The sequence below is a fragment of the Apaloderma vittatum genome, unplaced genomic scaffold, assembly GCF_000703405.1.
Source record: "Apaloderma vittatum isolate BGI_N311 unplaced genomic scaffold, ASM70340v1 scaffold15141, whole genome shotgun sequence".
NCBI classification, from domain to species: Eukaryota; Metazoa; Chordata; class Aves; order Trogoniformes; family Trogonidae; genus Apaloderma; species Apaloderma vittatum.
In genome coordinates this window covers 18,708-41,565 of record NW_009697504.1, presented here as the reverse complement: position 1 = coordinate 41,565, position 22,858 = coordinate 18,708, and the positions used below count along the sequence as shown (strand labels likewise).

The 22,858-nt window shown below is 43.4% G+C and overlaps 1 protein-coding gene across 1 annotated transcript in view; it reads left to right on the top strand.

Moving 5' to 3' along the window:
* CNNM2 (cyclin and CBS domain divalent metal cation transport mediator 2) overlaps positions 1 to 22,858 on the top strand; it is a 115,633-nt gene that overhangs the window by 92,676 nt on the left and 99 nt on the right. Inside the window, exons 3-8 of the mRNA XM_009877659.1 lie at positions 8,319 to 8,416; positions 10,519 to 10,688; positions 14,004 to 14,097; positions 16,538 to 16,603; positions 20,367 to 20,551; positions 22,733 to 22,858. The exon at positions 22,733 to 22,858 is cut by the window's right edge and continues 99 nt beyond it. Coding sequence (XP_009875961.1) covers positions 8,319 to 8,416; positions 10,519 to 10,688; positions 14,004 to 14,097; positions 16,538 to 16,603; positions 20,367 to 20,551; positions 22,733 to 22,858 — 739 coding nt within the window. The remainder of the gene's footprint in view (positions 1 to 8,318; positions 8,417 to 10,518; positions 10,689 to 14,003; positions 14,098 to 16,537; positions 16,604 to 20,366; positions 20,552 to 22,732) is intronic.

The following is a 22,858-nucleotide window of genomic DNA, read 5'->3' as shown; positions in this document are numbered from 1 at the left end:
GTCTGAGAGGGCAACCAGACTGGGAATGCACCTTTGTGACACCTCTGTCACCAGCACCGACGCTTCTGCTGTCTGATGATTTCTGGCAAATTTTCTCGATCAAAACTAGTTTGCAAAGACCCAAGAAACGTAATTTTCAGATCTAGTCTGCCTCTTCAAGTGACTATGTGAGCATTGGAGCCCATGCAAAGGAAGACTTTGGGAGGAAAAGGCAGCCTTTAGAGACTGCCTGATTAGATTGGCTTAAATTCACTTGACCCCAGCAAAATGATGGGTTCATGAAAGTCAGGAACAGGAAAACTTGACAGTCAAGAGGGAGGAGAGATTAGTGTAACATAGAGTTTTAATACTGAAGGTAGAGCTGAACATCAGTGCTGCCCACCACAAAGTCCAGTGACATTTGAAACTATGACAGGTTTCAATGGTCTTGATACTTTGGGTTATAAATAAAAAAAATAAAAATCAGATTATGGTAGCACCAGGAAAAAGTGTTTCTAGACTTTTTTATCATTGTAGAAAGTGCAAAATGTCCAATACCCATCCATAACTAATTCCTTATCAGCTCACTTTGCATATGAGAGAGTGGTAGCTGGTAGAGGTGCTGGTAGAGAGCGTGGTCACTTGTCCCACATTCGGTACTGTTGGTCAGATCAGAGTGCTCTGACAGCTAAAATGGGGAGAGCATAACATATTTTACTGATCCTGAATTCTTGAGGGAAACCACCTTGATGCAAAGGGCACTTACCTGGTTTTGTGCCTGAAAGTCGTGCACCTCTTCCCATGGTATTACAGCCCCTCAGGTCCTTCCCCAGTCCCATTTCCATAAATCTCTTGCATTACTTGTAGAGGTGTCCAGGACTCCACTGTTAGAAAGACCATCCTTTTCAAAATGTGATATTTTATCATCTGCCTCAGCTTTATCACAGGCAGTACAGAAGTAGAAGAGAAGGCTGTAATTTGGTGATTCTGATCAAACCTGAAACACGGAGGTGATAGCGTTGTCTGGTTTTTTTTGTGTTATGTATTTTTTGTACAGATCTGAGCACTTGTACAGATCTGAGCGCTCTTAGCACTTACTAATGTGTGAGAAGGGTGATCCTCGGGAATTAGCATCTGAATGAGTTTCTCTGGTCTGTGATAGAAATGGTTCTTGAAGGAGTCACCTTTTGACTCGATAGCAAAGACAACAGGTGCTGGGAAACAAATTATGATATTTGGGTTGCCCGTGTGACATTTTTTTGGTGCTACAGTTATTGAACATCATATTGAAAGGATGTAATTGGAGTAATATACTACAGGGGAACAGCAATGATAATAGTACTTAAATCTTTCTTGCTCAGTGAAGTCGCCTTTTTTTTTTTTAAATGCTGTTCATTGAGCAGTAAAAAGAGCTGGAATTCTTGCAAGGAATGCAAAGAAATAAAACCTGACACAGCGAAGGACTTTCAGTACAATTTGTTTGTTGATATTTTAAAATCACAAATCATCTTTCTATTAATTCACTGTAGAATAAGGTCTCCTCAAGATAAGACTCAGCAGTGCTGTGGAGTTGGTATTTAAAGTATGTCCATCTGCATCTAAACGAGTAGCTCCAAGACAATCAGATTATGCAGTAGTTACTTTGGTGAGAATATCGCCTAAGTGGAATGGAAACTTCATTTTGAGTCTAATATTAGATCCTGCTTTGGAAAATTCCTTTTAAATGATCACAAGCTGGGAATAGCAAAAGAATTTAACTTTCGACAGACAGCATTCACCAAGAATTTGTTTTTAACTGCTTATATTGGGTCCCTGGGAAAGCAGATGTGAAAAACTTACCAAAGTCAATTGACTTGACCTGATGCAATGTTTATATCAGTAGTTGATAAGTTTTCCTCCCTCGTCTAATTTGTTCAGGATATTTTCATTCTTTAGGCGTGAGTAAGTCTGGGTTGGAATAGTTTGAATGCCTGTTAGTCTAATAATCTGAATCTTAAAACATGCAGACATTATTGCCTATAAAGGGATCTAAGCAAAGTTGCACTATTTTGGTTATCTTCCGCGGATGGGGTTACGTATCCTTTTTGAGCCTAGCAGAGGAATGTGAAACAGTGTTGCTTACCTCCAGATAGTTCAGAAAGCGTATTGATTTCTACTATATTTATACTTCAAAATGCCACTTGTATTTGGTGAACCCTTTGAATGTGTGTTACTTCTTATGCAGCTTTACAAAGGACAGTTTCAGTGGCAGCTAGGGAAACTGGCAATCAGGGATATAGAAGTGGATTTGAAGGGTCATGTCATTAGTATTCCTCTGGCAAAAAGGACTTCAGGAATTAAATGGGGAATGATTGAAATTCAGGGATCTTTTGAGCTACTAGTGTATCCCATCTTGGCTTTTCTCTTTGTTGATCAAACTTTGTCGATCAAACTTTGTCACTTTGAATATTTCAATAAGTTAATTCCTAAATATGCCTCATCCTCTCTATGTACCGTGTCTAAATAAATAAATTATTTGGGAGAGAGGGAGAAAAAGAAACTAGTGGATTGGGCTGACCTCTTCTCCCCAGCCCTACCCAGTCCACTTGCTTCTGTGGTTTGGCCATTGTTGCTCTTGTTTCCAAGCTTGAGGAGAATGTCCGTGGGAGCTCGCTGCAAAGGAGAGCTCCAGCCTGGCCTTCCTCTGCCGGTGTGTGAGACAAGAAGTGGAACAACTGTCAACAAGATAATATAATGAATTCAGTGCCAGGGTGATGGTTTCACTGGGAAAGACATTAGAAACCCGACACTGATCTCTTTAGCTGTTCTCCTTTAGTGCATTGGGTGGATTTATGTGACCCAGGAATGCATTTCTCAGACAGAAATCAGATTATGATCTTAAGCATCTGTTAAATTTAGCTTTTGCCTCTTTTTTCATGAAGCCTGACACCAACATTTTTCTTTTTATTTATACCCATGTGTCTATAATTCTGCTATAATTTCTCATCTTCCAGGAATTTCTGAAATGTCTAAATTGCTGATCTGTCTTCTTGCAGGCAAATCTCACCTGGCTATAGTACAAAGAGTAAACAATGAAGGAGAAGGGGATCCTTTTTATGAAGTCCTGGGAATTGTCACTTTAGAAGATGTGATTGAAGAGATCATCAAGTCTGAAATTCTGGATGAAACAGATCTATACAGTGAGTAGAAATATTTGCACTTTGTTTATAGATGAGAGGGAAGACTCCATCCAGCAGCAGTTGTGGTTAGTACCTGTGTTTTGAGAGATGTTAAATTGCTGATTTAAAATCTCAGTGACCAAATGACCTGCAGATCCCTCCAGTGGTCAAGGTGATTTTTGTTTTCGCGGCATGGGCACCTCATCCCTTTTTGCTGTATTAATTCAGAAACAGGACAGGTTTCTTTATTTGACTCTTCCATCAAGAAGGTTTACATCTGCAACAACCTGGCTCTTCTTCTCCTGCCGGCTGTTCTCCACCACAGTGGCCTTGTTAAATCTTTTTTGTTACAGTGCTCACGACCTCCTATGTTTTCCCCTAATCCCCACTCTGCCTCAAGGGCCTGTAGTCCACGTACCACCATACCTTAGGAAGAAGGCAGGTAAAGGCTGTGCCTCGAGGAAGGGGCATCCCTCTGTCATTCATTCATAAAACCTGAGAATGGAAAGTGTTCTTCAGGGCCGAAAACCAGCACGTCCTGAATGACTACTCTTTTTATCACTCAGTACAGCTTCTTCCTTCCTTTGTGTTAACATATGTTGAGGGAGATGATGCAGCAGGCCAGCCATTACCTGGGACTTGAGAAATCTGGACTCTTCTCTTTCCCAGTTTAGAGTTTTTCTGGTCTTTGGCAAAGTTACCTAAAGTGTCTTTGCTTCTCCCATCTGCACGGTCTGGCCTGTGCATACGGGACTTCCTTTCTGTCATTCCTCATCTCTCTTATCTGTGTTTTGATCACTTGCTGGCAGATGCTATTTTTTACTGTGTGTTTGCCTGTAGCACAAGTATGTCTCTAGAATCTATTATTATAGAAATAATAATTTTAAGTATGTTTTACACTGTTCAGCTGTCCTTTATTTTCTTTTTCTTTCCCTGTGAAAGGCATCTGAATGTTTCTACAGTATCTTTTTCAGGCAAGTGCAAGCATCTTCTATCCTACTGCTTTCTATAGCTGGTCAGTATTTTAGCAGTATTTATGTGCCCAAAGGTTCAGGTAAATCACAGTTGTGTTTTACGATGTGTTAAAAAGTCTAATTACTATGCAAATCACAGAATTCCAGTTGGTATTGATTTCTTTTCATACCTTCATAAATGAATTGTCAGGCTAATTGCTTACAGCATAATGCTTTTACAGGGTCAATTCAGACTTGTATACTCCAAAAAGATCTTACCTTTATCTCAAAGGTGATGAGACATTTCCACCTTTCTGTGGGTGAGAAGACATTGCATGTGCATTTCAATGTTGTTTTTTTTCCCACTTATTTGTTAAGAGAAACCACATAGATGATTATATATTGTTCTTCAGGACAAAAAAATGCTTTGACCGTTAATGCTTTGACTGTTAGACAGCAAGGAAATGAGAATTTAATTTTACTATCTGAAGACTTCCTAGATTAACAAAATAGAGCTGGTGAATGTGACTTCATCTGAAACTCTCCTTCCTGGGAAGGTTTTATTATTGAAAATTCCTGGTTCAGAACAGGAGGGAAACTTCACATCCTAGGCTTCCTGGAGGATGTGGGAAGTTTTGGGGGGTGACTCTTGCAACATACCATGGAGATGAACTTCTAATTTGGTGTTCGTTCCACTGTTCAGACTGAAGGAAACTGTAAGAGTAGAAATGCAGAGAAACTGTAAGGATCACAGAAAATGTGACAGGTTTTGGATTTGTTCAGGTTACTGTGCTGTAACCACTTCCAGTTGGTGTAGTGATGGGAATATGCTCTGTGTTTAGTGGAGGTACTGTCCATGATATGTTAAGGCAGCTCATTTTTTCTGTTGATACCAGTGTGTCAGTGCTAGTAAACCCATCTAGTACTAGAGTTCTCTGATGCTGTTCGTGATCTTCCTTGCTCAGCTTAGACTAAGTCAACCTGAAATCTTTGGACTGATTTGCTCTGTGCCAGATGTTTACTTAAAAGTAGACCTTATGAGAAAATTTGGCAGCATTGTTACACCTTTGTTCTGAAGCTTTAAAAATGTTTTGGTTTTCTTTAATGAAAACCTGAAATTTGGTGAAATGGCTGACCTTGGTGCTGGAGCTGTGCCTTTCCCGTATTTCTGTGAAAATCCATTTGAACCGTGTTAGGGTAGAAGCAATTGTGTATTACAGTTTTTGCTGAATGCTGCTTTCACTGCTGAAGCTCTGCAGCTGAACTTCTCAAGGGCTGCACGCCCAGTAAATGTGTCGTATTTCTTCAGATTGCTCAAGTCTTCTACGTCTTACAGCTTGCAGAGCTCTTGGGAGTAAGAAGAAGATAGGAGTAAGAAAAATTGTTAAATATGTCTTACCTATCAACATCTGAATAGACTGAGTGCTGAGCATGAGACTTCGTATTGGGGATGCTAATGGGGTGGAGAGAAGAGATTTCTGTCATGACAGAAGTAAGCTCTGGCTATGTCTCAGCCAGTGTCACAAGGAAGAGCTGTCAGTGCATTTGACTCTTTGTATTGGAAAGTTGGAGCATTTTTTCATGGTTGACAAACTACAGGAATCTGTCCTGCACTCCCATGGTCCTAGCCATGGTGGGAGGTCATTTCTAACCTTCTCAGAGACCCAAGAGAGAAAGCTCTATGTTCTGCATTGGCCTCAAACCACACAGTCCACTTGAGGAGCATGGAATTCACCGCTCTGACCCAGGTTTGACTGGTGGCCTGTTCTTTTCAGCCCTTTCTAATTAAAGACGAGTTTAATCATCCCCTTAGTGCAACTGGAACGCTGCTGTTTTTCACATGTGCAGGTTCGGAGAGGGTTTGCCCCACATAGAATCTGAGATCTTTTTCTATAAATGAAATACTTTAACACACCCTTGTGCATGTGTTCTGCGTGTGGCAAATAAGTAGTCTGGCTGTAAGTATCAGCTTACGCTGCATTTTTGCACCCTCACCCACATGCTGTTCAGCAGTCTGTCCCAGAGAGCACGACCCCAGCCAAGCCCATGCCAGGCCATGGGACACAGCTGTCACAGCTGCACTGCTGCTTCTGCAAGAGCTTGCATCTGATGGTTTTTTCTTTAGCCTTGGCCAGTTACTTCCCAGAGGGGAAGACCACATCTTACCCGAACATTCCTATTTCCAAACAGCTGTCAAAACAGATATGTTAAATATATGTGCTGGTAAAGTGTCACACTTCTCCCATTTCAACCATGGTGCTACAGGAATAAAAGATTATTTGCCCTTTTGCCCTAGTAAGTATTTCTACTTACATCCAGTGGAAGCGTTTCAACAAAGACAAGGTTGCGCAGCACCGATTTGTCTGGCAAGACCTACAGATGTTGGCAGGGTGTACATCAGCATGTTAGGCCAGGAGGGCAGAGCTTTGTGTAGCCGTGGGGCGGTGCTGGCCCGGTTTTCAGGTACCACAAGTGCAGCGTGAAGCCTACGGTGGTACAGCTCATTGACAGGAGACATACAGAAATGCTTTACTGCCCCACTGATGTTTCCCTATCCCGGGGCCAAAATTTGTACTTGTGGTGATTTTTGCCTCCCAGAAGAGCACAAAGACAGAGCTCCTTGTGTGAAAGCACCTCAGCCACAGCATTGGAAAAAATAACATTCTCTGAGCTTTTCAGGAAAAGCACAGTTTCTATTCTTCTTACCTCTTACACGAAGTGGGACCTAGTGAAAGCTTCTGGGGGACTTTTCACCTATTCATTTTCTATTGTTTTGGTATCCATCTTTCCTTTAGCTGCAAGTACAGATCAGATACTCAGACTATATTCCTAAGGCAGGGATTGTTTTTAATCAGTAACCGCTCCCTTGGATGGTTTCTGTTCCCTCTCAGTCGCTGATGTAGTCTGGGTCTTGGGTAAAGTGCTACTAAGGTAAGAGGCTTCTAGTTTCAGAGAAGAAAAAGGGCATGGGCTGTCATCGTTCTTCATCATGTGCTTGGGAACAAGTATGTCAAACTTTCTGATTTGCAGAGCTCACAGAATGAGCTTTAAATATCTAAAGTAGACACATCACTCTCGGTACAACTGTTGGGTCTGTGATAGTCCTGTAGTGGAGGCGTGTCCACGGGAAGTTGATCTAAATGTATTCGTATCTAAAAGACTAGGCAACTTGGGAAAATCTTTCCAGAAATCTTTCTGGAAATCTGTCAGTTACCAGTATTGTGCATTTCCAAGCCCCAAACTCAACTGCTTTGAGCCTTATGTAGTCTGTAGCATATATTTGGACACCTACAGGACTCCTGATCTCAGTGGCTTCCTTAATGTGGTACATCTCTTGTTTGTGCTTCTGTGACTCCATCTTTCATGTTGTCTTTCACAAACGGGGATTCCTCACCAGAGAGCCTGTTTTAAGACATAGACAAGCTAAATGGCACGTATTTAACTGAATAAAGGAGAGGAGTCCAGGATCATTAGCAAGCGAATTCAGGTATCTGAACTCTTGACGCTACTCTGTACTTGATTCTGGCTTCAGTGCCTCTAAAGCAGCCAGAGATTCCCACTTCCAGGCTGTATGCCTTGCCAGCCTTTGCTGAATTTTGGACAGGACAAAATAAACTACATGTGCTGCACGTTGGGAGTTACTTGGACCAAAAGCATGTGGATTTTGCCAAGGCTGTGAAGAGTCAGTGAAGCTGTGGTACCCCATAAGAAATAAGTCATTGTATATTTAGTTTATGTACTTGCTGGGAATTTTCTAAGGAATATATATGAAAAAAAGTAACTATTACAGCTATTCTTGTAGAATGACACCATTTGATCTTTAGTAACACTGAGCAGGACCCCTCCCCAGCTAGAAATGCACACACACCTTAGGTGCAACGTGCAGAGCCACTCTACAATTAGGTATTTGCAAGCAGAAGCTTTACCTCCCTCTGCGAAGTACCAGAGAGGAGACAGAGACCATGGGTTCCTGGCTCTCCAGGGCAGGGCTGGGCAAGCTGTGGCACAGCCCGTGGGTTGTTTCTGGTTCGTGCTGCGTGCTGATGGGTGAGGCTTTTCGTGTGGGTCCGTCTGCACCCTGTGCTCTGGGTGGTCATCCTGGCTGCCTCCATCCAGCGTGGTTCGTGTTGAATCCCGTTCTAACAGAAATCACTTCCTTCCTCTCTTTTCCCACCCTCCCTTCCCCAGCTGATAACAAGACGAAAAAGAAAGTAGCTCATCGGGACAGGAAGCAGGACTTCTCTGCCTTCAAGCAGACAGACAATGAGACGAAGGTTAAAGTATCACCGCAGCTCCTCCTGGCAATGCACCGGTTCCTGGCAACAGGCAAGTGCGGGTTATCTTTTTTTTCGATCATGCCAGAGCCTTGGAGGCAGTTTGTCAGCAAAGGCTGGTGAGGTGGGTGGGACAGTGCAAGCGGGAAGGGAGGCTGGATTGTGGGGTGACAAATAATGCCACTGTTGCGTTTTTCTTTTTAAATTCTCTCCTCTCCTGTGTTCAGTGTCGGCATGAACCCTCTGAGACATTTACCAGGGGTGGACCAGTAACTTTAAATTGGTCTGAAAGGTAAGGATGAATGCCAAATGCCGCACTGCATGTCTAGAGTCCGTCAGATTAACGACTAGCAAGTACACCCCATTAGGAAGAGCTCAGGGAACAAACCAAAGAGGACTCGATACCACTGGCCAGCTGACTGTAATTGCACTCTGGCGCCTTCTGCAGAAAGAGATGCTGGACTTTTTGCAGGAAGGTCTAAACCTGTTCCATGAGACTTTTTGACTCCAAGCGAAAAACTCTCCTGACGCACTTAATGCAGACTGCGCAGGCGGTTGAACTGTGCTTTTAAAAATGGATTTCTGGCTGACTTGTGTGACCTCCGTTGATGACTTCAGGTTTCAGAGGACAGTTGTCTCCATCCCAGAACACCTTGATGTTTTAGCCCTTGGGTGGGCAGTCTGGCAGAGAGGCCAGGGCCTTCAATGGTTTCTTGCAGCTGATACTGCCTTTCGTCGTAAAGTTGATCCTTTCGACTCACAGATGAGACCTGTTAACAGGAGAGCTTGTGGAAAACGTAACCTTCCTATTGCTCATGCTGTCTCTATTTGACACATAAAGACTTCTCACACACAGGCCTTTCTGATGGGCATCTTTCACTGCTATGTTCAACATACGTTCATGGGTTGAAAACTTGTTGTCTCAAGCTTGCCAGCTCCAGGTGGAAATTAGTACTTCCCCTCCTCTAAGATGCAGTAACTGCCTGCCTAGATGCTCCTAGTCTGCCTTTGTGCTTTATTTTGCCTCTGTGACTTGCAAGAAACATGTACGTGATCGGTTATCACATCTCAGCTGAGGGGCAGTAATTCCTTAAATAAAAGGCTTGGACTCCTACGGCTCGTGTGTGCGTGAGCGTGTCCTTGGTGAAAGGAAGCAGTTCAACAGGAAGATACGGATTTAACAGCAAGCAAGGCGTTGTTCATGTAGTGGTACAAGACTTGATGAAGTTCCTTAAACACCTGCTCAACAGACACAGCCTTACAGTGCTGCCTCTCTACTTGTTCTGTGGATGAAAGGATTTTGTAGCTTAAATCCAGGTCTGTCTGTGAAGCCACTGCTAAATAAGACGAAAGCTACAGTTTTGGTTTCTCTGTTCTAAATCGAGAATAGAATCTTTAGCAGATGAAAGGTACTGGGTCAGTAACGGTTCCTATTTTGAAATGAGGTGTTAGGAAATCTTATCAATTTGCATGTGTAAGTCTCGACGTCCCTGGCTTAACTCTCCCACACAAGGATGAGCTTTTTCACTTCAGACAGCTCCTGTTGGGAACACTGAAGAGCAAGTGAATAGGGGATGTGTTCTGTGTGTTAGGCATTAATCCCACATGGTTTGAACTGGCCTGCGCTGTCTCTCACTTTTGAGTAACTCTTCCCCTATGAACCGTGGCAGCCCCAATTGTGTCTCTGATTTATCTAGAGCATCTATCTAGAGCAAATTTCTGGGCCCTAAGCAGTTATTTATTTTTTTAAAAGTGAAGTAAGTGCAGTAACTGTAATAACTTTTGAGGAAGGAGAAAACAAATTCAAAGATTCTCTGTGCCCCAGCTCTTCCATTTATACAACTCTACAATGAGCCTATACAACTGTGACTCTGAACTCTCAAGAGGGCAAGACTGTCTATTTTTTTCCCTTTCAGATGAAGACATGGTTTTTGGTTGTTTTGAAAAATACTTCAGTAATAAAAGTTGGGGCATTTCTGTTTTGTCTTTTTCCCCCCCTTACAAATCTAACAGTTTCAAAAGACAGGAAGCCTGCAATTCTGTAACGGATCTCTGCATCTGTGTGTCTTTTATAGGCAAATGCTTATTAACGAGTATTGCTGATTTCTTGCCAGACATATGAAGTGTAATGCCAAGTTATATCTTGTGTTATAGAAGTAGAAGCATTTGGTCCATCCCAGATGTCAGAGAAGATTCTTCTCAGGCTGCTAAAACATCCCAACGTCGTCCAGGAGCTGAAATACGATGAGAAGAACAAGAGAGCCCCAGAACACTACCTCTACCAGCGAAACAAGCCTGTCGACTATTTCGTTCTCATTTTACAGGTCAGACATGTGATTACGTAGATATGTGCAGAATTGTTCATCTCCTGACATATCCCTCTCTATACCTCTTCCAGCTGTTGAAGTTTGTCTTCTTCCAAACATGGAAATGGAGCTGTGACTTCTGGGAACAGCTCCTGACTCCTTTATGACCTTGCCAGCCTTGAAGAGCTCACTCAGCTGCTTTCAGCCTCAGTTAAACAAGTTAAGGATATACAGCACTTCCCCCTTCCAGTCATCTGCTGAAAGTTACTTACACTTTAGGTATCACTAGATAGGCAACGCAAAGGGATCCCTGCACACAGCTGGCATTACTTGGAAAATAGAGCTGCAAAAAATGACACATCATGGGGGTTTGGCCAGGATGTTTTCTCTAATGCATTTTTGCCTTTTGCAAAATGAGGCACAGGGATTTTGACAGTTTAGAGAAATTACATTTTTCCATGCAGTTTTGAAGCCTATACCTTTGGCGGCAGGAGAAGCGCAGGTTTCGTCGCGGGCATCATGCCATCTACTGAAGTGCTGCCACCTTCTGTCGCCGCCCCTATGGTTCCTGGGCACCCTGCCATCCAAGCACAAGCCCTACCCCGAGATCACTGTATTTGGGTGGTTTTTAGATTGGAGCCCTAGGTGATGCGGAAGGACTGCTTTTCTGCTTGGTCTGTACAAGACTGCTTCCAGTGCTGATATCTCCCAGATTTTGTTACCTCACTAGAACGTTGAATTGCTGGGTAAAGCTTCACACAGCAACTTAGCTTCCATCTAGCACCTTTTGAGTAAAGAGGGATTTTGCTGGAGAGATGCTTATGTTTCTATCCTACATAGCTGAAATGAGTTTTGATTGTATAAACAAAGGCATCATAGCTAAAGTGATAACGCAGGGCTTGAAGTCTTCCTTAACATGGCCTGGCATTAAGGGAAAAAAAAAAGGGAATGGGATTTAAACACTGTCAGTGATCAACAATTAAGAAACCACTGGAACATGATGTTGAGTAATTCTCTTTTAAGAAAGGATCTTTTTTTTCAAGGGTTTGAGGAGCTACTGATAGCTCTTTAACTGCTCTTTCTTATGTGCTGAATTGTTGCAATCTGAAATATTCCAGAGGCAAAATAATGCTCCCGAATGAAGTAATACTGCAAAGATATAAATGGAGGACATGGGTGATGCAAAAGAACAATCAGTTCTTTTAGAGCTATTCTGCAATCAGTAAATATTTAGCAGACACAATATGCTAGATCTATAATGCATTTGGAGAAGTGAATCTTGCAGTAGGTACTTACTATAAAAACTGAAACAAGGTTGATTCTGCCAGGATAAAGAGGGGGCAAATACTCTACTTTTGTTACTTAAATGAACTTGAATTTCTTCTCTTATGTCAAGAGACCAAGAATACTTTCACATGCCAGACCACAATGATATGTATATTCTATGTATTAAATTTACTAATTTAATTTCTGTAGAGTTACTGTTTTAGCTGGAGTGCCAGCTTTTTGCAACAGCTTTTCTCTTAGCTAATGGGAATTTCTTCTGTAGCAGTTTGAAATTTGTTTTTGTCATTGTGTTCTTTCAAAAATCCTGAACATTAAGCATCGGAAACCCAGAAACCATATGTGCATCCATTTAGACAGGACAGAACACACCTAATAGTGTGTGTGGGGAATTCTTAACGGCTCTTCAGCCAGGCATGCCCAGTCTTCATATGGCCACCACTGGGAAGATGGTGGTGCGGTGTGTGCTGGTAGAGCAGTGATCTTGGAATTGAAACTCAGCCACTACTGCTAATTACTAGTTTGTGTTTAGCTACTAACTCCAGACTGATTGTATGTGAAGATCAAAACCCTGGTGTGTATGTATTTTGGAGACCTGGTCTTGACTGGTGAGTAACTACGGGCAGTAAGTAGGATGAGGGCTCTGTTTGTAACCAGTCTGTGCCTGGGTGACTTAATTGTACCTTTTGGAAGGCTTATAAGTAATGAATAAGTTGCTTATTTGTGTTATGGAGTGAAATTGGTTTTAAAGGGGCTCATAGGAAGCCATTGCTTGGGATAGCAGGAAAGTGGATTTGCAAACTAGTCACTCTCTTCCTGCTGGGTAGATGATGTGGTTTTTCTCCTCTGGAACAGTTAGATACACTGACTTGGTATCAGGGCTCATGCAGGCTGAGTTAATTTTCATGTTTTTCTGCCCCAGTAGAGTACTGTAAAGTTAAAGGCATCATTATTTATTTTAAATGGTTCTTAGTGAAATACACACAGAGAAATAAAAATCTACCTTTTGGACACATTTTGACCTAGTTGTGTCCTGCTGATGTTCAGTCAACTTACTACATGTGGGACAGGCAGTTTGTCTGCCCTTTCCAGCCCAGCCAGAGGAAAGGCATTGCAGGTAATTTTGCTGTTTGCCCAAAATCCCAACCTTTGTGCATGAGACAACTTCTGTCTGCAGTGCTGTGCTGTAACTCAGTGCAATACCAGTAGGGAAGGCTGAACGTGAAAACCAGACCTCACTAAGCAGCCAATTATTTTTGGCTACTTATATACCAGAGTAACTGGGATGTTTACAGCTGTTTGATGTCACGGGTTCTGTTCCAGACTCCTTTCTAGGGCATGATGTTAAACATTCGATTGAGCCCACGTCAGAAACGGATGCATTTGCATTGTAGCGTGGCTTTGTACAGCTTGGGAAGTGCTGGGGGTCCTTCTGGGTAAAACCCTGTGAAAGAACAAGGTTTTGAGTTAAGGGTACTGGAATACAGAATTGCTGTTAGAAACCATGGAAACCAAAGCCCCAAGACTGGTCCTTCAGGAATAAGGGCTTTGTTTCTGTGGGAATCCCATCAGTCAAGGCAGACAGCATCCTCCCATGTTGTCTCCTATCTCCCATTCCTGTGTCTGTGTTAGAAAGGACTCTTCACGTGAATGTGGGCTGTGGCCCAAAACATCTAGGTATCTCAAGACCCCTGATGACTGTGCTACATAAAAGCTGCTTGTGATCCTGGGGAGTACTTTTTCACTCTATGTTGAGGGAAAGCAGCCTGGCAGCACATGGAGCAGGGCAGTAGCACCACTCCAAAGCGCTGTGGTGATCCCGCTCCTCTGCAGGGACTTATGCTGGCACCAAAGACCAGGACAGCTCAGGGCACAAGAGTGTGTTGCCCTCCGGGGTCTGTCCCTGTTCAGGCACCCTTACAAACTGCAGGGACCATGACACTGCTTAGGAGTGTCAGGCAAAACCAGCTTTCAGGGCTCATGTCTGGTCTTGTGCCCGGAGACCTATGGTCCCTTTTAATTGCAGCTCTCTCTCCTTTTCCTTAACAGGGGAAAGTGGAAGTGGAGGCTGGGAAAGAGGGGATGAAGTTTGAAGCTGGTGCTTTTTCCTACTATGGGGTGATGGCCCTCACAGCATCGCCAGGTATGTCCTCTTACCTTCTGCTCCTGGAATGCGCTCCGGCACAAGCCAACTCACCCTGTGAGGGGGTCAGGAGGAGGATCTCCTCTGCTGTGTCCATGGGGCTGATGTAACCGATACCTCCCTGCCATGGAAACTGCCTGCCTGGCACCACACAGGGTCCCTGGGAGAGACCGGAGCCGGTGGCGACGCTGACTGAAACCCAGCACCCGGCAGTGGTTTGCCAGCTCTCAGGGGATGGCGAGTGATGTACCTGGTACTACAGGACAGCTTTGTAGTTTTGCTCACGGGATGGAATTAACGGGAATAAATAATTAGTGGCAGAAGGACATCTAGTGGTGCAAAATACAAGCACCAGGTTAAATCGGATGGTTTGCTTTACCGGGCTGGTTTCTAAAGCTAAAGCTGGCTTGAGGAGAGCAGTGGTGCAGGAAAAGCGATTTCTTCTGTTGGCTTTTGTGTAAATGTAACCAAGGAATCATCAAGAGGGAAGAGCTGGTGTCCGAGGGTGAGGTGTGAGCCGGTTGCCACTGAGGTGTGAGCCAAGTGGTAGCCACACAAGCCACCGCCTCAGAGATGCAGGTGGGAGCTTGTCTTATAGTCCACCAAGAATAGGCTCCAGTGCTGTATTTCAGCATTTAGTGATGTATTTCAGTGCCAGCAGTGTCACAACTAAGATCTCAACCTCGACTGGGAATCCACAGCCCCTCTGGGGAGAACTGGGTGCTGGTGCTGGCGTTGGCGTCTGCTGACCCGATGCCGCTCGCTCAGCTTCAGAGAGGCACGTTTCTCATGCTGAAATTGGGTCCTATCGCAGCAGCGGTTATGTTCCGCTTGAGAGGCAGCTTGTTTTAATGGTACACTCATGAGCACTCCCTTTATGTATGCGTACCTACGTGTATGTAGATTAGGGAATGGTTCTGGGCTGAAAATGAATTTGTAAGTTATGAGTATAACCTTGTTAAACTCTGCAGACAACAGCACTTCTCTTGGATGTGTGAGTTCACTTTTGCAGGCAAGACTAATTCTTTCTTAATCATGTGCACTTTAATTTGACCAGTCTAGCTTATACCTTTTGAGGCTTGACAGGTTTGAAAGTGTGCAGAGCACTGGGTGGATTTTAGCTGAGCGTGTTTAACAGCAGTGTTCCCGAGGAATCGTGACACGTGTGCACAGCTGCTTCGTGTCCTCAGCTTTTGCAATATGGGCCAGGCAGGGAGCTGGGTTAGGCATGGTCACTTCTCCTACCAGACCTACACTTGGAAACCACTTGTCGCATCTCTGTTTTGCCAGCATCGTTCAGTTCAAATGTTGTCACGTGTTGGTTGATTTTGGTTTTCTTGTGTGCGTAAAACCATTCCAGTTGCCCCAAGTCCTGTGAGGTTGAATGAGCTCCTCTTCACATGCCCTGAAATCCATCCAGGATTTTGTCATGTCAGACTTGTGGATGTGCACTATTTTAAATTAATCTCAGCCAACCTTGGATTTCTTTACCTTCAACTGATTGGCTTTTACTGGTAGCAAACCTCTCATATTGCTGGCTTTGCCTTCAGGTTTTAGAGAATTTGTTTCATGTTGCAGCATCCTGAGATTTCTGTTAAGATGAGCTCATAAAAATAAATTCCTGTTGTTCTGTGTAGACAGGAAAGCTCAGTGAAAGTACAAGTCATTGCAGAACAAGAGAAAACTCCTGCTTTTCGGTGTGTCCTAATTAAATTTCATGTGCCTGCTCTCCCCACCTGCAATGTGAAATCAGTAACAGTGGAGTACAGCATTAAAAATAACAAAAAAATAACAAAACAAAAAATGCCCAAATGAACCAAAACCCCAATCATCTCCTCCCCCCCCCAAAAAAAACCCCACAAAGAACCCACAACAGAAGATTGAAGCTTTTCCTTTGACTAGAGCTGGGGAGGGTTTTGCAGTAATATGGTTCCTATGCTGACAGGGATGAGCTTGGAGAATCACAACCTCACTGGGTATTTTACTGAAAATTTGAAGAACTATGAAGTGTCTTTTGCTCTTATGTCTACTCTTGTCTGACTCCCATAAGGAACAGCACCTGTGAAAGCTTTCTGGCTTGTTTTAACTCTTTGCCTTCCAGGCTGGAATGGGCACCACTGCTCCTTTTGAACTATGTTAAAACTGAGTGTACTTTGATGGACTGTTCTGTGCTGGATAAACATTCAAATGAAATTCAAGTGGAAGTTGTTCACGTCGCTGTAATTCCTTAGGCTTGGGGTTTTTTTTGGTTTATTCCTAAAATTGATTAATTGTCTTTTTTTTCTGGTGTTGCTTTTGTTTTAACCCTTTACTTTTTCACAGTTGATTTGCACTTTTGGTTTTAGTTCTTCAGTGTGTGGACTGGCTCCTTCCCCTGTCGAGCGTGGATAGCTGCCGCCTTTCTGGTCGTGATCTCATCCTTTTTCTCTCCCTCTTCTAGTTCCCTTGTCCCTGTCTCGTACCTTTGTTGTCAGCAGAACAGAGTTGTTAGCAGCAGGTTCTCCAGGTAAATCCGCATGCTTCTATTTTCAACATTCTTGTGACTGCCCTGATGCCATAAAAAGTCAGCAGCAGTCTGTATTTATCTGACCCCTTTGCTCGTTAGGGAGAAGTCCATCACAGAGTTATGGCTCACAGGTAGGTATCCTGAACTTTCATTTATGGTAACCAATAGCAATGTGACAAAGTCATCAAAATGTGAAGAACTGAAAACACATTGGAGAAAACATGTTTGGTACTGCAAGCTTGTTCTTATTTCTCGTTTTTCTACAATGGTGGAAAATTAGGAGGGGAGATTTTATTAGAAGAAGGTATCATCCCGCAAGCTGAGGCTTAAACTTTTCTGAAGAAAATGCATTTGGCAGAGGAGAATGTCTACTGCTAAACCGCCGTAAAAGGAAAACTTCTTTAATGAAAAAATTCTTATAGTCTCATATGGGTAAAGTCTGTGGTTTGTATACAGTCTGGCCATTTCAATTCCTCAAAATCTTTGAGCTTTCTCTCAGCAAGGTTAATGCCATGGACTGACACAGTGATTTACTGAGTGGATGGATTTGCAATGGACTGTGCCAGAAGGTTGTGGGACCTCCTGTGGGGCTTTCTGGCTCCCGTTTTGGTTAAGACCTTGCTGAATGACCAAGCTGACTGGCACAGAAATCCGTTTGGAGAGGAGAGACTGAGGAGGGAACAAATTGGGCCAAAAAGAGCTCTGAGATGTGCCTGAGCAGTTGGAAGCTGGAAAGGGCCAAGAGCTGAGCTTTGCAGACCCTGCACACACAGAGTAGTTGAGAAAAATGGAAACCCATCAAGTCTGTAGGAAGAGCAGAATCCTAAAATAGTTTGGGCCACAGTGAACATATTTCTTCCCTTTGGACTTTTCTTTTTCAGATGAAATGTCTTTTCCTAAACCTGAAAGCAAGTAAGATAATGATATGCACATTTAAGTGAAACATCTTCTAAACATTAATACATATTGTGCGTTTCATACACTTTCACCATCTGCTTCCTGTATTTTCCCTCCTCTTCTTTTTTCACTTTTGAAAATGTATTTCACCATCAGTCCTTAAATTAGTCTCATGCACGTTGCAAACACACTACAGGTTGTTGCCCTGCAGGGAATTTTTTTCCTGCCCTGTTAAAGTTTCCTGCTGCTAAACTTCAAAGAAGGGGGAGAAATTTAATCTTTCTTTAATTATTGTATCTGATGGCTTTATTGTAAGCTTGATGGCTTTGATTATCTTTTTTAGCTTGGTTCTTTTGTTTTGCCAGGTCTTTTTTTTTTCTTTTTTCTTTTCCTTGCTACGAATAAATGTACAGTTTGCAATGCAAGTTGTTTCCAGTATAAATGCCAAGCATATTTTCATAGCTTTTCCCCAACCTAAAAAAAACCCAAACCAGTAATGGAAAATAATAATGGGAAGAATGTCCTTTGAAAGGAGCTGATATGGTAAACCTGATCGCTATGACAATGTGGTACCAGTTTTGATGAAACTTGGACCTTCTGCTGGATCCTTCTCAAAAGGATCCTGTTGTTTAACCCCAAATTCATAATGCAGTGGTACTGATGTTTGGTTTGTGCTTTGTGCTCTTTATCCCATATATAAGAAGGTGAGGAATATAGTAAAACCTGGGTAGAAAAGATCTGTCCAGATCTGGGCTGGCCTGCTGGGAAACCGGCAGGGCACTGTTCTGCAAACATGGACCTGCCTTGTATTCCTCTGTTGGCCCTTTTCGTGTCCTTCCTTTTCCATTAACTTCTCTTCTCCTTCTCTGACTTGTACATGGTCCAGAAGTGATGATGTCCTTTCCCTCAAATTTTTAGTAATCATACTTTTTTGTTCCATCCTTTCATTTCACCTTTCCTTTTTTGTTTTGTTTTGGTTTTGCTTTGGCATGTTGCTCTTCGTCTGTCTTTGGTTTTTATTAGAAATGCACTATAACACCCGTGGTGAAAAGAAAGGGCAGATACAAAGTCACACTAGTGTAAAGCTGTTCCCCATGGAAACCTTTATCCGGAGCAGCAGTGATGCTGTTCTTGTGTATGCAGGTGGGAAAGACAGGACAAATTCACTCAACCTTCACAATTCCTTATTCTCCAGTGGGAATTACAGTGTCAAGCCCTGGTGACAGAGGTTTGGCTCCTGGCAGCAGTTAGGGCAGCCTGCTTTGGATTTCAAGACAGCAAGTTGGTCTGGAGGAAAACCTTGCAGGGCTCTGCGTGCTTCCCCCTGAGCCTGTCCTTGGTGTTGCCATAGGGACCTGTGCTAATTCCATAGTGCAGAAATGGCAGAAAAATTGCCAAGTTGTCAGAACCTGTGTTTTTCTCTTCCCTTTTCTAAAACTCAAGGAAAGACAACATCAGAGGGATTATAAGTGGGAAATAAAAAACAGGACAATCCTGCCATGCATCTAGAAGCATCTAAAATGTTAGATTTAGGAAAGGCTGGTTGCAGAGATGTAGAACAGGCTATGTCATTTGGGCAAGGAGAGATTGTATTTATAGTGATTAAGTGGCAGAGGTAGGGTTGAATTTTAGGGAGGTGGTTGTGGTTTTTTAGAACTAAGTTTACATATAGAGAAGTCTTCCAAATAATTTGAAAAGCTTGCAAGGGTGCTGTTGCTGATTTTCTCAAAGAGACTTTGTATCTTAAGATTGTATGAAAAAGGTCTTTCAGCTGAGAATGGGAGTCATGTGGTGGGTAGCGTATTTTACATCAAGTTTCAGTTTGGGCTTGACGAATGAAATTTAACTGGGCTGAGATCCAAAAATGCACCAGTGCCAAAGACAGTTCTTTGGTCGGTGTGTTCTGAGTGTGCACCCAGGGAGAAGCCCATCTGCAGGAGAGCTTGGGATCTCTCAGGAAGCATTTCTGCCCTCCTGTCCACTGGGTCACGGTGTGGGTGGGCCTTAGGGATGCAAAATGTCTGCACCTTCCTGAAAGCACATTTACGTGAGATGAACTGTGGCCAGTCACACTCGCAGGGGTCAGCTGCAAGGTTTTTGAGTGAAACCCTGCAGTGCTTAAAGGCCAATGATGGAAAGTGCTGTCTCTAGTTTACCCATTTCATGGACACAGCTTTTTCTGTGTAGCATGGACTGTTTTCCCAGTTTTGCTGGCTCCAGGTACCCCAGGGAGCTTGCTCTCCTTCATTGGGTTATTGCCACTTCAAGCACTGGGAGGTGCTAGAAAAAACGTTGAAGTAATCATCATGTGGACTTCACTCTGGTCCACTGAGAACTCTTATTACCCTACTGATTTTGAAAATGTCTGCTCTGCCTTAGGGAACAAGGTGTATGTTGGTACCAGGTGGAATAAAAGGGGGTACGGGATAGCTGGGACTGGCTGTGGATGAAAGGTCTGGTATGGAGTTAAAATTATAAACCATTAACAAAAATAAATAAATCTATTAAGCATGGTCTGACTATCCAAGATCTTCTGTAAGGGACCCTTGGGAATTTGCCTTTCTCTGTTGGTTACTGCTCATCGGCTGAAGCAGTGTGACCAACTGTGCTCAGGGCATGTCCACTGCAGCATGAACACAGCCAGGTTTGTTTCATGCATACTCAGTGATGTTGGCTACCAGCTCTGGACTCAAAATTTACTCTTCCAGGGTAATTTTGTTGTTTATCTCCATGTTTAGTTATGGATGGATGAACTATTTGCAGTTCTTATGTGCTGTATCCCGAGTTATTATGTCCCCTTAAAACTGATAATTTTAAATGTTTTCTGCTTGATTTAAGAAATCTCTTGCTCTTGCCAATTTCTCAGCTGAAAACAAGTCTCCACCTCGGCCCTGCGGCTTGAACCACTCAGACTCTTTAAACCGAAGTGATCGCATCGATGCAGTGACACCAACGTTAGGGAGCAGCAACAACCAGCTGAACACGTCTTTCCTCCAAGTGTATGTTCCGGACTACTCAGTGAAAGCAATCTCAGACATTCAGTTTGTCAAGGTAGGAAGAAAGCTGGAAAGGCCTGGCTGGAAAGCTGGGCTTGACTGGTAGGATGGAAAGCCCGGGGCAGGGAATTCCTTCTAGACTGCTCTGTGAGTAAATAGGATTATGAACGCAGCGGTTTAAAAATCACTTTAATTTTTCCCAGTATCTGTTGTCCATTGATTTGTCTTCACTGTTCCTCTCATGCAGGCTTGTAAGTAGATTGGTCACATAAACTGCTGGATTTCAGGGCCCTCAAAGAAAGATTATAGAAAATAACCTCTCTCTACTTTTATTTATGAAAGATGAAGCCTGGTGAAGCCTTTGGAGCCATCTGAAATGGAGACCCTTCATTATCAGACAGTGTCCTTTTCTAGAGGATGAAACACTGTCTGTTGATTGCAGTTTTTGTTCACTTTTGATTTTGGTTTCAGTTTAGGGTTCTTGATTTTACTTTCTGACTTGTCATCCTTCTTCTACTTGGAGGTCTTGGACATTTCTCTTTATCTTAGCTTCACATGTTAGGCTCATGTCTCATACTACCTGTGAGTTGTTGCATGAATAGAGCTCTGTCCTCTGGCATGGTGCATCCCACGCTGAAATGTGTGCGAGTCCTGTGGGATAGGAAATCTAGCTGAGCTGAGGAACAGCAAATGCTGGCAGCAGTTCCAGCCCAGGTGGAAGTCCAGGGAAGCTGGCGTCCCATGGCCAGAAGTTGACCTTGGTACTCTTCTTAAATTAAGTGCACATTTGCTGTTTCTTTATATGCGACTTAAATGTTTTGTGAACTCAACTTCTGTCAAAGTTAGCTCAGTATTAAGAATGTGGAATAGAGTGAGAATACTAGAATGCTAGATCAATTTTTCCGTAGCCCAGTTTTAAAAGGAGAGTTCAGTCTTGCATTCAAAACTTAACAGATGCAAGTGTACTGCTTGATGGTTCAAGCCTTAAAGGTTTATGTCAGTAAATATTTATCACTGGGTAAGGGAATCTCACTACAGATTTCAGTGGCTAATCTGCTGTACAGAGCAGCTGCCCATCCTGTGCTGGTGTATGTGGAGTCCTTCCAACTCTCACTGTGTTCATACTGAGGCTAATGGATGCTAAACTGTCTGGTGTTTCTGCAATCAGACTTGCGCACCTTTTTTTGCATCACTCTGCTTTACACATAGGACAGAGTACTCAACATCAGTGTTTTCAGTGTGCCACCTGGGCATTTATTCAATTAATACTTTTTAAACCGGTGTTAGACCTGCTCGTGCATGTTTGCATTTTGCTTTTGGAGTTGTGACCTGGTCCATCTGACTCTCTCCATTTCCAATCCCTCTCTTGCGCTGCTATTGAAATTTACGGTTTTCTAAAAGTCTTGTTTCACCTCTTCCACCTTCCTGCCTGCTGGGATAACTCACCGCTGTTGTAACATACGGGACTGCCAGTGCACGTGCATCCTGCTGCCTGTCCTGACTGAGAGGGCTGATCCGGAGGAGTTTATGGGGCCAGTTGCTTGTGGCTCTGGGGGGAATTCTTCCCTCTACCACCAAATGCAGATGTACAGGGCTATAGGCTTCCCTGCCTCTGGGGCACTCTGGGCAGTCACGCTCTATGCTCTAGGCCAGCTCCTGTCATGTCTGTTCTGCTGAGCGCAGATACATCTTGCAGAGACTGGTAGAAGGCTTCATGGGTTGCTAATTTGGGCTCATCTCCATGGAGATCCCAGTCTTTTCTAGAATCGAATGTCCTTATGTATCAGGATAAGGCTGTAGTTCCTGCTGTGTTTGCTGGCCTAGACAAGAGCAGTAATGCTTGTACCCTCTGGCTCTACAGGCACTCTTAGAGCCTCACCAGGAGCTCTGTGAAGCTGGGAGATAGACTTCACTGAACTCTGGTTCTGGCCCTAAAAACGTGCATGGTTAGAAAGGAAATGGAGATCCGATTTAAAAATCTCTGCACAGGAATGAATCCCTGCCTTTGAACAGCATGATGATCGCACAGCTCTGTGCTTCCAGCCTGTCTGGAAATGTCACCATGCTGTGGTGTTGAGTTGGGATGCTCTAGGCTTGCAAAGCACAGGGATGTTTGCTAGGAGCAGGTAAGCGGGGGTTGAAGTCTGATCACCTGGAAAGGGAGGGCACTTTATTCTCTTGGTGTCCCACGGGAGACACAAAAGCGTGACTGGCTTTTTTTTTGTTCTTGGAGCAGATCTCAAGACAGCAGTACCAAAATGCCCTGATGGCATCCCGGATGGACAAAACACCTCAGTCCTCGGACAGTGAAAACACTAAAATCGAACTGACTCTTACGGAGCTGCATGACGGTTTGCCGGAC